The following is an 18,463-nucleotide window of genomic DNA, read 5'->3' on the forward strand; positions in this document are numbered from 1 at the left end:
ATTGATTTCATGGTAGAAGAGCACTAAGGACTAGGCAATTGGGGTTAAGTAACTGGCCCAGGAATCACACAGCTAGGAAATATCTGAGGTTAGATTTGAACTCAAGTCCTCCTAATCCCAAGCCTGGTGTTCTCTCCACTGTGCTACCTAGCTGCCCTAAATGTCATGATTTTAAAAAATGGGAAGGCGATAAAAGTCTTCAAAACTAGAGCCTTGATATCTGGCAAAATTCTTCATTAAAGGAATGGTTCATGAACATTTAGAAAAAGGAAAGTGATTTAAAAAAACATTAGCATGACTTGATGTAAGAGCAGATCAGGCTAAACTAGCCCCATTTTGGTAGATAGTGTTACTTTGACTCTCACAGATCATAGGAGAGAGCCATTCATGCTATCCTCATGGACAAGATGGAAAGATGGTGGCCAGCTAGTTTGATCTAGCATTGACTGCATAATTTGGTCACTAATGGATAGATATTAGTTTGGAGAGAGGTATTAATGCATTCCCCCAGATAATCTCCCCATTGCCCTTTGGTGTCCAACATTTTGATGAGTGACTTGAATGAAGGCAAAGATGGCATACTTGTCATATTTGCAAATGACACAAAGCAGCAAGATAGGAGATAATCTGAAGAATAGAATCAGGTTCCCCAAAAGATCTATGGATAGAATCATGGGTCAAATCAAATAAAACCTAATGGAGACAGGGACAGCTGGGTGGCTCAGTGGATTGAGAGTCAGGTCCTAGGTTCAAATCTGACCTCAGCCACTTCCTAGCTGTGTGACCCTGGGCAAGTCACTTAACCCCCATTGCCTAGCCCTTACCACTTTTCTGCCTTGGAACCAAGTATTGATTCCAAGATGGAAGGTAAGGGTTAAAAAAAAATTAAAACAACAACAACAAAACCTAATGGAGAATAACTGTAAGCCATAGAGTCACAAAGGTTTGTAAATATAAGCTTTACATTGGGGGGGGGGGTGGTAAGTTTCCTTTAAAACAGAAAAGAGACTCATTTTTTCCATGTTACTAACAATATTAGTGAAAACAGATGTTTGAACAACTTCCAGAAACTATCCAGTATTCTTTTCCAGATGTTTTCCACTCAAATATATGTTTCTGCTGGTGGATTGGATTGTTAATCTGATTTTTCATTCTTTAATCCTATCTGGTTCCCCCAAAAGTCTCTTTTATAGCTGCCTTAATATATAAGATCTAAAAGTTGTGTTTACCATCCACATTTATTGCATTTTTCTGTGCTTTTCTCTTTCCAAATCAAATTCTTTTTTGGGAGAGGCCTTGTCAGATTCATGTGGAGATAATGTGTTATTGTAAAAAACAACAATAAAAGCTTTGTGAAAAAATAAATCCCTTCCACAATCGCTGAATAGTTAAACGGTATTATCCGTTTTCTCACTGCTTTTTATAAACTCTTGAGAATGATTCTATTTTGTTTGCTTTGAGAGCAGCGTAGGTCTGATAACGTCATTTAGAATTTCTTCAGTAATGGGTATGGGCTATCCTTAAGATATATAGGTTGCTGGGTCTGGGGGTAACAAAAGCTTGACACAATGAGCTCTCCCTGATGTTTTGGCAAATTGACTCTGAGTTGGCAGGGAATCCCCTGGACTTCAGTGCTTAAATGACTGGCCTGAGGCCTGAATTCTGCCTAGTGTTAAAATAAAGAGACTGTGTGGATAATCAGCCTTCATGTGCTCCTGGTGGCACCTCTCCCTTTGCAATCTGACTCCTTTTTGCTTTTCTAGGTGGCCCTCGATTTTAGGGAATGGGGATGAGGAGAAGGGAATAAGCATTTCCAGAGCCCTTGCTTTGTGCCAGATGGCACTACAATGGGCAGATGAGAACAGTTTGCCGCAGAGATGCCAAGGTCACCCACTGCATCCCAAGCCATCACTAGTCCTCTTGCCTTTTGTCTGGCCACTGGACTTGGATGACTGGAAGCCAGAGTGAGGCTGATGACTTTGTACAACTGTGCCTCTCTTAAATCCAATTTATGCTTGAGTCAAAAGGCATTGCCATTGATGTCATTTTGGTCTTCAGCTACAAAGGACTGCAACCAACTATATGGGCACTGTACTAAGCATTTTAAAAATGTCTCATTTGAATGTTTTGCATGATAATACATGTATAAAACACAAGATTGAATCATCTGCCAGCACTGGGAGGGGGAAGGCAGATATATATATATAGAGATATATATATATCATATAACTTAGAAAAACTTGGGTGGAAATTTGTTATTATGCGAGCTTGTTTATACATAATTGTTTACAACTTCTCTCCTCCATTACACTGTGAGCTTCTTGAGAGCAGGGGCTGTCTTTTGCCTTTCTTTGCATCTCCAGATTTAGCTCAGTGCTTGGCACATAGTAGGTGTTTAACAAATGTTTGCTGATTGACTGACTTTGAAATATTGAATCAAAACAAACATCTGGGGGAGGAGGAAGTGATATATTTGGAAATGAAGATATTGTGAAGACAAAGGAAATCCATAAAAATGTAAAAAAAAAAGCATATGGATCAACAATTAATCACATTCTTTTGACCATCTCTGTTTGGGTAATAATATTGTCTTATGTGTTTTTTTTCCCCTAGTTCAGTATCTTTACTTCTTTCAGTTTTTTTGAAAACTCATTGCTTGGGTTCCCCATAATTATTGGGGTTCCTTCTTTGTGTATTCAGTGTGGTCCAGCTGCCCTTCCCTTCTTTATCTTGCATTTTCTCAAAATAGCATATAAGGGACTAAAGACTATGAGTCTGATATAGTGTGATTTTGCTCTTACTGATGATGAAAATAGTTTCCTATAAAAATACTAACACATTTATTCCATTTTATTTTTGTCTTCTGGCCGCCTTCCACTTTTCATTTATAAATATTCTTTGAATGATCTGGCTTGGTTGAGTATTTTACTAAGTTTTCTCAAGGTTCCATTTCTTTTGCATTTCTTTTTGTTGTTTTATGAAGACACTATTCAAAATCTTCCACTCACTTCTTTTTATAACCTTTTGAAAATTAGTTCATATGATAAATCAGCATTGCTTTTGATTTGCTGTGTCTCACCTTGGCAAGGAGATCAAGTGCTTGTTAGCAGGAGTGATTTCTGTGTTCATTTGACTTCTTGAGATAATTGCTTTATATGAATTTGACAACTTTTTAAAAAATTTAAAATGCTTACCTTCTGTCTTAGAATCAATACAGTATATTGTTTCCAAAGCAGAAGGGCAGTAAGGACTAGAAAATGGGTGTTAAGTGACTTGCCCAGGGTCACATGGTGAGTAAATATCTGAAGTCAAATTTGATCTCAGGACCACCTGTCTCTAGATCTGGCTCTCAATCCACTGAGTACCTAGTACCCCCATGAGTTTAACTTTTATAGGAAATGATGATCATCATGTTTATATCTCTTCCTTTATCCATTTCCCATTTTTTCTGTATCACCTGATTACAATTACTGAATTGCACATGGTATCTTATTTTCATCTTTATCCTTTAATATGTTGTCAATTTTTACCCTAATGAGTGTTGTAACTGTCTATGTGCAGATGATTGAGAAATGAGTCCTGTATCAATAGCCATCTTCTGTCTATTAAATTAAAGATAATTTGATGGGATTTTTGAATGATTTCTTTTTGGTTGCTATTCATAATATATGTTTGAGGCTCCTGAAGTAGTCTGAAGACTTTTGGACTCTCATTTTTTAATTCTGGTCCCTATTTTCTCATTACTTTTTTTTCTTTGTCCATTTCCCCCATTTTTACCTTTGCATTGAAGTATTACCAATCTATACATTGACTTGGTTTGAAGGATCTTGTCTATTTCTTCATAGAATTTCTTTATTATTTCCTCATCTAGAACAGATTTTAGAACATAAGGTATAATAATATATTCATGATGGCCTTTTTAGTTATACTTCTCTTCAGCACTGCAAGGCAAGATTCCATGAAATTTTTCAGTATTTCATGTATTAATTTCAGTATTCCATGGAATATTTCCAAAGAAATCAATTCCACCAACTCCTTTATCTTCTTTTAGGAGAAGCACTAAGTCATCCTTCCATTGAATTGCAAACTTACTTAACATTTTCTGGTTTGATTTATAGAGAATATATCAGTATAAATAGAGTCCATTTTCTCTTGTAGTAGATAAGACTTTCATGCTTGGAGTGCCAGAAGTTAAATTGATTTTGATGAAAAGTCTTAAAACTGTGAAAAGGAGAAACTGAGTCCCTTTTCCTATTATTCAACCTTTGTCACTTCAGAAGTCAGAGGAAGACTCACAGGAATCTTTGTTTCATGGGTTTTAATGGTCAGAGAATTCATAGTCTCCAAGAACCCAAATTGATCTGCATGCAAGAAGTAGAATTTTCAGAAATTTTGATGAACTTCACCATATTTTAGTAATAGAAGATAGATAGATAGATAGATAGATAGATAGATAGATAGATAGATAGATAGATAGATAGATAGTACATCAAATAAGATTGCTAGACCTAAAATCAGGAAGACATGAATTCAAATGTGACTTCAGATACTTACTAGCTGTGTGATCCTGGACAAGTCACTTAATCTCTCTTCCTCAGTTTCTCCTCAACTATTAAATGGGAATAATAATAGCATCTATTTCTCAAAGTTAATATGAGGATCAAAGGAGATAATATTTATTAAATGCTTAACATAATACCTGGCACATAGTAGTTAACTTAGTCCTTGCTTGTTCTTTCCTGTCCCATTTATATAACGATTTAAGGTTTGCAAAGTATTTTATATATGTTCTCTCCTATGATTCTTATAACAACCCTGGGGAGTAAGTGCTAGTATTATCATACCCATTTTACAGAAGAGGAAACCAATGCTAGGAGAAGTTAGGTTAGTTGTCCAGAGTGACATAGCTAGTAAGTATCTGGTCACATTTGAATTCATGTCATCCTGACTTGAGGTCTTGCAATTTAATTGCTATACCATCTATCTATCTATCTATCTATCTATCTATCTATCTATCTATCTATCTATCTATCTATCTAACTGTAAAGATTAAAATTAGGAAATATGGGGAGACTGAGGCAGGTAGAAATTAGTTTCTCTCTGCAAGGAGTATTATATTTTTTTAGAGGTTTATTAAAGGTTAAAGATTAAAGAAAATACAGCATAAGAAAGAACACATGCCTAGGCCAGATAACCTCACATCACAGAAGAGATGCATCTGCTCCAAAACGGAAGTCCAAAAGAGAGACACAAAAACCTTTGCCACCAGCTTAAATCCTTTCTCGGTCTTGGCCCACCTCAGAATTCCCATGAGATTACAAAGCATTTTGGGGAAGTGGAGCAAAGGCTTGTGGGGATTGTAGTCCTGTATTCGAGTCTATTTTTTACATATCTATGTATCTATGTATGTATCTATGTATGTATGTATGTATCTATCTATCTATCCATCCATCTGTCTGTCCGTCCCTCTGTTTATCTCTGCCTCTTTATCTCTATCTCTCTATCACACAGTAAGTGTCTGAGGTAGGATTTGAACTCAGTCTTCCCAACTGTCAAGTTCAATGCTCTGTCTACTACTCTGCCCAGCTGCCCACATTCCACTTCAACTGGAAATAAAATAATTTATTTTCAGAAATGATTGAACTAGAACAAAAACCAAAATTACAGCCTTCACCAGAACCAAACCGACACTTCATTCTTCTCCGGAGCCCTTCCTAAGGACTTAATAATGTCTTCATCTCCTCTAGGCAGGACCAAAGGGAGACCTATGAGTTCCTCATGATGCAGGCTCTCTCTTTGGCTTGTTGACTGGCTGAGAACAGAGGCAATTTGATTAGGAACCTAGACTTTTACACAAACCTGGCTACTGTTTTTCCGGAGGGTCTGAGGTTATAATATATACTAGTTAGAGGTTGCTGGCCCCAGCTCCTTCAGAGCCAGAAGAGACCGTTGTTAAATTTTCAGTGTGAGCCTCTACTCCTAGGAAATAGGCAAGCCTTACAAGTCAGAGCTTGCATTTATTGTTTTGTGAGTTATCTAGACTTAAGAAAGTGGAGAAAATGTAAAAAAAAAAAACCAAACCCCAGAAGTGTGTCATGAGTATATTTTTTTTTTCCTCCAGAGAGCTGGTTGTTATAAACATTAACTAGCAATATTCATGAATGCTAAGAATTCACTCATTATGTGGTTCTTGGGCAAGTCACAGTTTTTGTAGGGAGTTTCAGTTTGGTCTTGTTCTAAAATTCTGTGATTATATGGATAGAAATCCTCTAGATTGGTCATTTTTGTTGATCTATAGCTCATTCTACAACGCTGAATCTGAACTTACTGAGGAATAATCAGGACAAAAACATCCATCAAGGCCACTAAGTAGAGAATGAATGGGTGGTGAGGACCCACAGGGCAAATGCCCATGGAGCTGCCCGAATCCAGATGGCTGGGATGTTTTACTGAGAAACATCTTCCTTCTGTGGGGGGCATGGACTATTTCCTATCTGTCTGAGTCCTGTAAGGAATTACATTTAGGGGTTTGACTAAATGTGTGAGGATTCTAAAATAATGTAGTGGTCACCAATTTAAAATATTATAGCTTAAGTCAAAATGACTTTTAATAGCTTTTATTTACAAAGAGGTGGAAAGAGTGAAAGTAGAAAAATGTAAGAAGAGGGTAGAGAAGATGTCTAGCCTATCACATTAAATATTGTTCTGGCCTCAGTTCAGTCTGCCAGGGCTTATTAACCCTCGACAGACCAAGGATTGGTGTTCCACCCATGTGGCCTCCTCCAAGAGGGGAGGGCCTCTCTGGAACCTCTAGAACCAATCTCTCCAGAAGCCAGGAAAGGAAGGCCAGCAACTTACTCAAGAATCAGTCCAAGAGCCAAGGTCCCAAGTTGAAGCTGAGGTCCAAGTCCAAAGTCACCTCCAAGAGGCAGGTCTCCAAGAGACTCAAGCCAAAGACATTGAGGACTTTTTCTAGTCCTTTTTGTCCCTTCCCCTCTTCACAGGGGTCAGTCACAGCTTCCATATTGCTTAGCACTGCCCAGGAGGGCAGTGTCTGTGGGATCCACCTCTCATCCCCTGAAGATGTCAACTCTTATCAAAAGATTCACAAGTTTCTCACTGATTGGGTTAAAAGGATGGAGCTCTCCAAATAAGTGACTTGTGAATTCACTTACTTGATGGCTAACAAAGTGTTAAGTAGGGGTTAAGTAGAGGTTTCTTAGATTTATGAACTCAAATAGACAAAGAAAATAAAGAATTCCCTTTCACAATCCCCAGCCCCTGGCACAGAAGAGGTGCTAGGTTCTTCCATGATTTTTTTCTCAGTCCTTTATCAGACATTTATTTGTTCCAATGACTTAGTAAGAATAATAGTTACAAAGCACTTTCCCCAACACCAGGAGTGCACTTTCATACCCAGAGACTAGATGGATGGACAAGTAGATACAGACCAAAAATACAATAGTAGTGAGGTACATGAGTTGGAGATACATATACCTAAGAAATTCCCAGCTCTGGAACTGCAGATTTTTTATGTCCTTTCTCTCTTGAGAGGGGCCTCATAAGTTGCTTCACTGTTCGTGTGGCTGTTAAAATAATTAATTAATTTGTTTGTTAGTTGTTTTTTGAAAAATTTTTATTTAATTAGTTAATTTAGAATATTTTTCCATAGTTACAAGATTCATGTTTCTTCCCTCCCCTCCCCTCATCCCCTCCCATAAAAAAACCAAAAACAACCTTCCACTGGGTTTTACATGTGTCGTTGATCAAGACCTATTTCCATATTATTGGTATTTGCACTAGGGTGATCATTTAGAGTCTACATCCCCAATCATATCCTCATTGACCCATGTGATCAAGAAGTTGTTTTTCTTCTGTGTTTCTACTTCCACAGTTCTTACTTTGAATGTGGATAACGTTCTTTCTCATAAGTCCCTCCAAATCATTCTGTATCATTGCATTGCTGTTAGTAGAGAAATCAATTACATTCGATTGTGCCACAGTGTATCAGTTTCTGTATATAATGTTTTCCTGGTTCTGCTCCTTTCACTCTGCATCAATTCCTGGAGGTCGTTCCAGTTCACATGGAATTCCTCCACTTTATTATTCCTTTGGGCAAAATAGTATTCCATTACCGACATATACCACAGTTTGTTCAGCCATTTCCCAATTAGAGGGCATCCCCTCGTTTTCCAATTTTTGGCCACCACAAAGAGCGCAGCTATGAATATTTTTGTACAAGTCTTTTTCCTTATTATCTCTTTGGGGTACAAACCCAGCAGTGCTATGGCTGGATCAAAGGGCAGACAGTCTTTTAGCGCCCTTTGGGCATAGTTCCAAATTGCCTTCCAAAATGGTTGTATCAATTCACAACTCCACCAGCAATGCATTAATGTCCCAATTTTGCCACATCCCCTCCAACATTTATTACTTTCCTTTGCTGTCATATTAGCCAATCTGCTAAGGTGTGAGGTGGTACCTCAGAGTTGTTTTGATTTGCAGAGATTTAGCACACTTTCATGTGCTTATTAATAGTTTTGCTTTCTTTATCTGAAAATTGCCTGTTTATGTCCCGTGCCCATTTATCAGTTGGGGAATGCTTGATTTTTTTGTACAATTGATTTAGCTCCTTATAAATTTGAGCAATTATAGACCTTTGCCAGAGATTTTTGTTATAAAGATTTCCCCCCAATTTGTTGCTTCCCTTCTAATTTTGGTTGCATTGGTTTTGTTTGTACAAAACCTTTTTAATTTAACATAATCAAAATTATTGATTTTACATTTTGTAATTTTTTACCAACTCTTGCTTGGTCTTAAAATCTTTCCTTTCTCAAAGGTCTGACAAGTATACAATTCTGTGTTCACCTAATTTACTTATAGTTTCTTTCTTATGTTCAAGTTATTCACCCATTTTGAGTTTATCTTGGTGTAGGATGTGAGATGTTCATTTAAACCTAATCTCTCCCACACTGTCTTCCAATTTTCCCAGCAGTTTTTGTCATATAGTGGATTTTTGTCCCAAAAGCTGGGATCTTTGGGCTTTTCATAGGCTGTCTTGCTGAGGTCACTTACCCCAAGTCTATTCCACTGATCCTCCTTTCTGTCTCTTAGCCAATACCAAATTGTTTTGATGACTGCTGCTTTATAGTATAGTTTGAGATCTGGGACTGCAAGGCCACCTTCCTTCACATTTTGTTTTTCATTCTTTCCCTGGATATCCTTGATCTTTTTTTCTTCCAAATGGACTTCCTCTATGGTTTTTTACCTGGACTGAAGTTTGGCTGTCCATGAGGTGGTGATCTGGTGAAGCCTGGCAGGGGGTGCTCTGCTGCCTGCTTGTGGGCAACCTGATTCTGTGAATGAGAAGGTGGCAGATAGCAGGGGGAAGGAACATTTTGGGGATTAGCCCTGATTTTTCCTTTTTCATCACTTGGACAGTGCTAGAAATCAGATTTAATGAGACAGAAGAGCTCCTCAAGGAAGCTGGACAGATAGCACACGTTTTTGGTGTTAAAGATTTCAGGTGTGTTTCCTTCTCTGACTAGAATGTAAAGGAGTATGTTAGCCACAGGTGCAGAACCTACTTCCAAGCCTTTGGAAAAATATATCCTGAGAATTTGGGGGTGGGGGGTGGGGAGAGAGCTCTAAGTGGCTCAGAGTAAAGAGAGGCAGGATTGGAGTCATGAAATCCTGGGTTCAAATCTGCCCTTAGATACTTCTTGGCTATGTGATCTTAGGCAGGTCACTTAACTCCAAATCCCCTGGATCATACTGCTTTTCTGCTTTTAGAACTTATATGTAGTATCAATTCTAAGAAAGGAGATACGGGTAATTTAAAAATAATGTATGACTTATCACTTGATATGGGTACATGATTGGAGGTTTTGGTTTTAAAAAATTGCTCTTCTGCAAAAATGAATAATATGGAAATAGGTATCAAGTGACAACATTTGTACAACCCAGTGGAATTGCTTGTTAACTCTGGGAGGGGGGAGGAAAGAAAATGAATAGGGTAACCATGGAAAAATATTTCTAAAAAATTAAAATTAAAAAGAAATTAAAAGTATAGTAGCTTTCGACCTCCAGAGAAAGAACTGTTGGAGTCAGAATACAGAAGAAAGCAAATGATTTTTCACTTGTTTATTTGGGTTTATGTTTTGAGGTTTGGATTTTTACTCACAAAAATGAACAATATGGAAATATGCTTTATGTGATAATACATGGATAACCCAGACTGAGTCACCTATCAGCACTGGGAGGGAGAAGGGAAGAAGAAGGGGAGAGAAGTTCAGTCATACAGCTTAGGGAAACTTGTGTGAAAATTTGTTACTACATGTATTTGGCAATGAATGAATGAACAAAAATAACAATTTTTTTTCTTCAGCTTACTGTCTGTTTTCCCCCCTTTTACATCATCCCTTCCAATGACCATTCTTCCACAACATACCCCTTCACAAAGCAGCAAAACTAAGCAAAATCTTGATCTTTTCTAATGTTTCATCTGTCTATGGTTTTACTACCCATTCCTGAGGTAGCTATTGGATGTAGGGAGAAATAGAGTGTTGGGCTTGGGATTAGGAAGTCATAAGGTCAAATTCCCCCTCAGACATGTTCTAGCTGTATAACCCCATGGCAAATCACTTATCCTGTTTGCCTCAGTTTCCTTATCTGTAAAATGACCTGGAGAAGGAAATGGCAAACCACTCCATTGTCTCTGCCAAGAAAACCCCACACAGGAGAGTCAGACACGACTTAAACAATGGAACACCAACGTGCATGTATACATGAGTGCTCAGATACATATTTCTAGTACCCAGGGACCCACATCTAAGTTATTTTGATTGCCTTTAGTTGCCTTTTTCAGTAGTCAGAGGTAATAATTCTGGTGAAATGGAATTAACTCAGCATTCTAGGTTAATAAAAAAAATAAATAACTGCCTCATCTCCTGCTAGTGGTCACTCAGGGAGCATCCTTTCTGTTTTGTTGTTGCAGGTGTTCCAGGACCTGGGGACCGAGGTACTCTCCGGAGCTGCCAAAGGCTACAACATCTGCCTCTTTGCTTATGGACAAACTGGCTCCGGAAAGACATACACAATGATAGGGACCCCGGTGGGTGACTTTGGCCTTCGGGATAATCTTCATAGACTTACCCTGAGGGAAAAAAGAAGGAAGACTCAGTCAAGGCCTTTTAGGTCTTGCTCACTTAACTGAAATGAACAACAGGTTGTATGTTGTTGTGTCCCCTCAAAGAATTTCACCTGCTTGAGGACCAGAATTTTCTCAGTTCTGTCTATGTAGCTCCCAGAACCTAGCACAGTGCTTGGAACACAGTAGGTGGCTAATAAATGCCCATTAATTGATTTATTACTGAATATAGTATTTAGAATATAGAATATAGCTCGTGCATACACACATATTTTAAAATTTTATACTCCTTTACCTACCATTCAAGACCCCCACAATTTGGCGCTGCTTTCCCTGCTGGTCCTATCTCATGCCATTTCCCTCTGTGAACCTACCTACCACCCTCTGATCTCCAAGCACGCTGTGTGTTCTCTCTTACCTTTGTTCTCATTCTGTTCTTGTCATGCTCGCCTTCTTCACTTCACCTAATGAATTTTTACTCATCCTTTCAAATGTAACTCAAATTTCACCTCTTTTATTATGTCTTCTTTGATCTGTTTTATACCTTAGTTGTGTGGGCAAACATACCTCCCCAGTCCTAGCAGAGAGGCCATACCTTATGGACTATTTTATATTTTTCCTAAGGGCTAGCAAAGATATTAATCATGTTTGTTGATTGAATGAAAGACAATCTATCATGACTGCTTATTTCACAAAATGCCTTTCTTTCAGATTGCACGGCTAGATGTGGTACCTGTCCTTGTCACTAGGTGACAACTGTTAAATTGCATTGCTTAGAATGTGCAATAAAATTTAGTCAAGGCAGCAAGCATTTATTAATCACCTACAGGATGCCAGGCACAGGTGCTAAGTGCTGGAGATACAAAGAAAAGCAGGAAAAAACAGCCCCTGCTTTCAAGGAGGAGACAATGGGCAAACCACTGTATACAAAAAAGGCTTTATACAGGCTAGATTGGAGGGGAGGTATTAAGGGAGCCTGGGAATCAGAAAGACATGAATTCAAATTTTGCCTCAGATACATCCTAGCTGTGTGACTCTGGATAAGCCATTTAATTGCTGTCTGCCTCAGTTTCCTCATCTATAAAATAGGGATAATAATAGTACCTACCTTAGAATTATTTTGAGAATCAGATGGGATAAGATGAATAAAATGTTTAGCAAACTGTAAAGCATTATGTAAATGCAAACTATTGTTATTCTATAACAGTAGGAATTTGGTGTTTCTTCTTAGACCTTGCTATGTTAAGTCCCTACCCCTCACCTAGAATCTCTTTCTTTTTTTTAAAGCCCTTACCTTCTGTCTTAATATCAGTTCTCAGATAGAAGAGTGGCAGGGGCTAGGCAAAGGCGGGTTTAGTGAGTGGTCCAGCTAGGAAGTGTCTGAGGCCTGATTTGAACTCAAGTCCTCCCAGCCCCAGGCTTGGTTCAATATTGACTCCTTTACTAGTTGCCCCTGCCCAGAGTCTTATCTTGGGTCCTTGCTGGGTTGGTTGCACGAAGGGTTGAGGTTTCCTCAATCCTAAATAAGTTGAAAAGACAGTGATAGCAAGGAGGAAGGCCTCCTACTCACTCTTTCCACTCTTGAGGCTATTTCTGGGGTGTTGGGTAGCCTGGAGGTCTGTGTGGTCTCAACATAAAATAATGGTCTGTTTTTTTTACTTTCTTTTCTTCAGGCCTCCTTGGGCTTAACACCACGGATATGCGAGGTATAGAAATCTCTTCTCAATCTAGACCATGTTGTCATTTTATAAGCCTTTCTGTTGAAATCACAAGGGAAACACCTAATCTTCTGATTGATACAGGGCCTCTTCTCCAAGGAGGATGACTCTTCCAATCAGCCTTCGTCCTGCCGGATAAGAGTAAGGTAGGAACCTGCCACGCTTCCAGGCCTAGAATCTTCAGTTTCATTTTATGGGCAGACGCGGCACACTCAACCTTCCTCACAGTTTGCAGGCCGTCCCGTTCTCAGGCTATGTAGCACTTAGAGCCTTCCTCATCCCCCTTCAGGAGGTATCGGCGAACAGGTCTGCTTTGGATCAGGCCCACTCGTGTGGCTTAGCTTTGCATTACCTTTCACGGGGCGCCATGTTGACTCGTGGTCTTTCTCTTGAGCCTGGCCTTCCTCCAGGAGGCGGCCAAAAACCTTGTATTATATTACAGTGAAAGGTAAGGGATAGCCGATGAGGAAGGGTGTAAAGGCAGTTCAGCCTTTAACTGCCAGCTCTATAGCGACAAATAACCCAGGCCAGTACGGCATCCCAAGCGTGAGAATACGTCTGTCTCACCGATGTAATACTTTAAAGTTTACAAAATGATTTCCTTACAACGGTAGGGGGTGTGAGTATGTATAGATGAGTGTGTATATGTTTATAGTGTGTATATAGATAATCTACATACATATAAATATTACATACACACATATGTATATAATTGTAGGAAAATAGATTTTTTTTAATTCTGTAAGTCTGTTTTCTATAAATCAATAGTTTTTTCTTTAAACCAGTAGGTGCCATTCTGACCATAACTTTATGAATCCTAGTACTTCCCCTATTTCTTCTCTCCTATCTTGAAAGAGGAAAATTCTCATCCCTTTTCTTTTATTTTCATGATTCATTATCAAAACATCTGGGTTTATGACAGCTGAGACCTATGGCAAAGCCTTTTGGTCAGTCATTTTTAGTTGTGTCTGAGTCTTTATGACCCCATTTGGGGTTTTCTTGGCAAAGGCCCTGAAGCGGTCTGCTTCTCTTCTCCAGCTCGTTTTACAGATGAGGAAACTGAGGCAAACATGGTTCGGTGACTTATCTGGGGTTATATACTTTTAGTAAGTGAAGTCAGATTTGAACTCAAGAAAATGAATTGTCTTGACTTCAGACCCAGCACTCCGTCTGCTGGGCCACTTAGCCATAGCAAAGTCTTACTTTATGGATGAGGAAACTGAGGCCCAGAGTAAAAGTGACTTGGTCAAGGTCACAAGTTAAGTAAGTGACAGAATCTGAATTTAAATCCCTTGGTGCCAAACATCTCTCTCTTTACTGTCCCACACTAGCCCCATAGCTTCCTTCCTTTATAGTTGTGAGTTATGTCTGCTAGCTAAGTGTCTCTCTCTCTCTCTGTCTCTGTCTCTCTCTTTCTCTCTCTCTTTTTCTCCCTCCCTTCTCCCCCCTCTGTCTCCTCTCTCTTTCTGTCTGTCAGTCTCTTTCTCTGTCTCCCCCCTGTCTTCCCTCTATGTTTCTCTCTGTCTCTGTCGCATTCTGTCTCTTTGTCTTTGTCTTTCTCTCTCTGTCTCTCCTCTTTATCTCCTCTCTCTCTGTTTCTGTCTGCCTGTCTCTTCTCTCTGTCTCCCCTCTCTCTTTCTGTTTGTCTGTCTGTCTGTCTCTCCTCTCTGTCTCCCCTCTCTCTGTCTCTTTCTTTCTCTGTCTTCCCCATCCCCTTCCCTCTGACTCTCTCCCTCTCCTCTTTGTCTCTCTTCTTTGTCTCCCTTCTCCCTCTCTTTCACACTCTCTCTGTGTGTCTCTGTCTGTCTTTCTCTGTCTCCTCTCTGTCTGCCTGTCTGTCTGTCTCTTTCTCTGTCTCTCCATCCTCTGTCTCCCCTCTGTCTGTCTCTCTCTGTCCACCCCTCCTTCTCTCACCCCCCCCCCCCACACACACACCTGAGGTGGAAGACCTTCTAGGGAAGAATAGAAAGCCTCTTTGTCCTCTCTGACGTACTTTTCCCAAACTGGCTTCTTTTTTCTCTCTCCAGCCATTGCTACTCTCCACATACCCTTCCACATTTGGCATTACTTTGCAAGTCTATGCTTATGACTCCAGCCCTAAGGAGATTATTATTCAAATGATTTATTTAAAGCATTTCTATATGAGGGCTTTTTTTTGGGACTTAACATTGTGTTGAGAGAACTGAGGGCCCCCAAAGTTAAGTGATTGGCCTTTGTCCCACAGCTAGGACTGAAATCTCTGTCTCTTTGACATGGGCACTGAACCCCAGAAACCCAGGCGAATTATTGTCAGGGGAACTCCCTTGTTGTTTTTCCTGACTCTGAGACTAAAAACAATGACCCCTCTAGGGTCCTGAGATGACTATCTTCCTTTGATCGTTCTCTAGATGGACAGAAAGATGCACCTTCAAGCCACACCTCGATCCTATCAGACATCTGTTTGTTCCCTAAAACTAAGGAATCTTTATGTCCCCAGGCAGATGATCACCCCACCTCATGCCTGAGTGACTAACTCTGTTTTAAAGAGTATATAATCCCCAGAACTGATGTTGTCTGGGGGACAGCCTCGCCACCCACGCTGTCCCCATGGGGGAACAGCCTTTCCTTTCATGATGTCCTCCCAGGAAACTGCTCCCCATCTTGCTGTTCCACCTTGCTATCCTCCTGGCCACTCTCAACATTACTTTCTAAATTAATAAATCTCTTTTTGTTCTTAAGCAAAGTTTTGGAGTCATTGCATGCTTGCAAAAGGCATCCTTCCCGAACCCCAAAAGGGTATCCTTCCGTGCCCATAACATCTTGACTTTGTTGTTCTTTTCCCATTTCAGGCTGAACCCATTTTACAGATAAATAAAATGAAGTGCTGAATTGTCCATGGTCACATATTCATTTTCAAAGGAAGAAGTGGACCTTGCCTCAAAGTCTGCTGATCTTAGCCCATCTCTTTTCCTGTTAGTCCAAGAATGAACTCGGCCATCTTTTTCCTTTTTTCTTCTAGTTTCCTAGAAATCTACAATGAGAGGGTACGGGATCTGCTGAAACAGTCTGATCAGAAAAAGCCCTATACCCTGCGGGTCAGGGAACACCCAGAGACGGGCCCTTACGTACAAGGTAAAACTCTTGTTAATACAGATCTCCAAACCTTTAGCCAGGCCCTGGGACAAAAAGACCTGGGAAGGAGAGGATGGGAGCATAAATCCAGAATCAACACCACGAGCCCTAAGATCTGAGATAAAAAATGAAAACTAGGGAGTTATCCAACGTTTGATTTTATATGACCTCCCCGTCCATCACTCCCTGCCAGCTTCAAGCGTTAGATAGTGGAAGAGGTGTATTGGCAGGGTTATTTGTATAATACTTTGCAACCTATCAGTTCTCACTGAATCAGGTCCTGTTACCCACCAGGGAGGACTGGGTGCCTTCATTTTCCTCTCTCTGGGGAAAAGCCTTGATGAGTTGAAGCCTTATAACACATATGGGCCCAGTGCAGCCACCCAACAGGAATAGATTGGAGAAATGGTTCTCAGTTTTATCCATTTGGTGAACTGCTGAGAGGGAGGACAGAAACGTGATTCAGCCACCAGAACGGCTAAATGCTGAACTCTTCGTGAGGTCAGCCTCTACTCCTCTGACCAGATCGCGGCATTTACTGGTCCTGTGAAAGTGACCATGCACACGGCGTCTGTCATTAGCTCAGTGATTGAACAGCAAAGGCCAGTGGTGGAAGCTTGGGCTGTCATTTTTTTCATTACTACTGGATGATAACCTGTTTTTCCCCAGTTTTCCATTCTTGTATGCTAGATTGAAATAAATGGAAATTTAGGAATGTAATCATTGCTATTTGTTTTGGGGTTTGGGGACATTAGTTTGGATTTCCTGTACAAAACTGTGATGACACCCCCATTCCTTTCTTAAACTCCCCCTAAATATTTCTCTCAAAGGATTATTTCCTTTTTGGGATAACAGATAGATTGGTTCCAATATATTTTAAGCAGTTCCACACCCTCTTTGGAGCAAATTTTGACCCTCTGCAAGAAAAGGATTTCACAGTGAATAGGACAGTCAGTAGGTACAGGTAGCCCAGTGGATAGAGAAGACTGGAGTCCAGAGGACCTGGGTTCAGATCTGGCCTCAGACACTTCCTAGCTATGTGACTCTGGGTAAGACACTTCATCCCATTTGCTTAGACCTTATCCTTTTGTCTCAGAGTTGTTACTAGGACAGAAAGTAAGGTTTAAAAAAAAATAAAAGAGCAGTCAGCTAATCAAAAAAATTTGCTATGTGAAAGGTATTTATTCTCAGCCCTTAAGGGAATGCAGTGATGAATGAATGAATGAATGAATGAATGAATGAATGAATAGATGAGTGAATGAAAAAAAAAAGTCTATTAAACACTCTGTGCCAAATATTATGCTAGATCCTGGGGCTATAAACACAATCAATCAATCAACCATCACTAAGTGTTTATAAGTACTTACTATGTGCCAAGCACTTGTGCTTACCTCTAGGCATGCATGGGGGAGGCAATGTAGATGAATCAGTACATGTAAGATAAATTCAAAAACAAAGATAACACTTGCCCTAAAGGAGCTTCCATTCTCTCAGGAGTGAGAAGACATTGGGGAATGTTAGCTAGGGCAGGTCTCTTTGTACAGAGAAGGGGAATGGGCCCTTAGAAGAGCAGATTGAGTAGAAACAAAGAAGAATTACAATCCAGTTGGGGAGCAAAGAAATATTCATATAAAAGGAGAAGGTAATCACACGTGATAATCAATGTGAGATGGATGACCCAGACAAACAAATGATATACGAAATCAGAAGAGATTGGAGCCATCTTGGATTGGGATGGTGGAGGGCTTCGTGGGCTCCATGAATAAATAAGTCCTTGAAGGAGGACTAGATTCAGATTGAGGGAGACGTTAGCGGGGAGAAGTAACTGATGTTATTTGTAATGCTGCCCCCTGGTGGCTTTTTTTTGGGGAAAACTATGGTTGCTTAGACTTTAGAGCCATGTTTCCTATTTGAACTCAATTCAACAATTAGTTCAACAAACATATACTTAACCCTTATGGGTACTTTAGGAGAAAGAAAAACGAGGATAGAATAATATATTCTTACCCTGAAAAAATTTATGATATAGTGGGGGGGAGATGAGAGATTTGACACTTGTACGAAATAATTAAATGGCAATGCGACAGAATGTAAGATTAGATACAAGAATGAATGGGACAGGTTTTTCTTATTTATTTCATTTGGCCACTTAGCGAGTGACTCCAAGTTTCATTGGGGGAGGGATTATTTTATTTTATTTTAGGGTTGTTGAAGATTTTGTTTTTAAAGAGAAAAATGGAATCTTATAGAGACCCATCTAACTTGGAATTCTGGATTATGACTACATGTAACAGCATTTGATATGGATGGACCACTGTGGCAAGTAAACTGAAGGAAGAAACTTAGCTGATTCGTATGATACAGTAGAAAGAGTCCTGGATTTGGAGTTACAGCTCGTAGGTTCAAATCCTAGTTCTTCTACCTCAGTGACTTTGGGGACTTTTCTTCAGTAGACTTAAGGTTCCTTATTTATAAAATGAAGCCATTT

The 18,463-nt window shown here is 39.7% G+C and overlaps 1 protein-coding gene across 2 annotated transcripts in view; it reads left to right on the forward strand.

The window, feature by feature from the left end:
* The window catches only part of STARD9 (StAR related lipid transfer domain containing 9), a 181,729-nt gene that overhangs the window by 87,852 nt on the left and 75,414 nt on the right, over positions 1-18,463 (forward strand). For both annotated transcript variants that reach the window (XR_001629692.2, XM_007472427.2), the window contains exons 4-7: positions 10,994-11,110; positions 12,820-12,852; positions 12,949-13,010; positions 15,863-15,975. Coding sequence is in view for 1 of the 2 variants with exons in the window: in XM_007472427.2 (XP_007472489.2) it covers positions 10,994-11,110; positions 12,820-12,852; positions 12,949-13,010; positions 15,863-15,975 (325 nt within the window). In the remaining variant the exon portion in view is untranslated. The remainder of the gene's footprint in view (positions 1-10,993; positions 11,111-12,819; positions 12,853-12,948; positions 13,011-15,862; positions 15,976-18,463) is intronic.

This window comes from Monodelphis domestica, chromosome 1 (genome assembly GCF_027887165.1).
Source record: "Monodelphis domestica isolate mMonDom1 chromosome 1, mMonDom1.pri, whole genome shotgun sequence".
NCBI lineage: Eukaryota > Metazoa > Chordata > Mammalia > Didelphimorphia > Didelphidae > Monodelphis > Monodelphis domestica.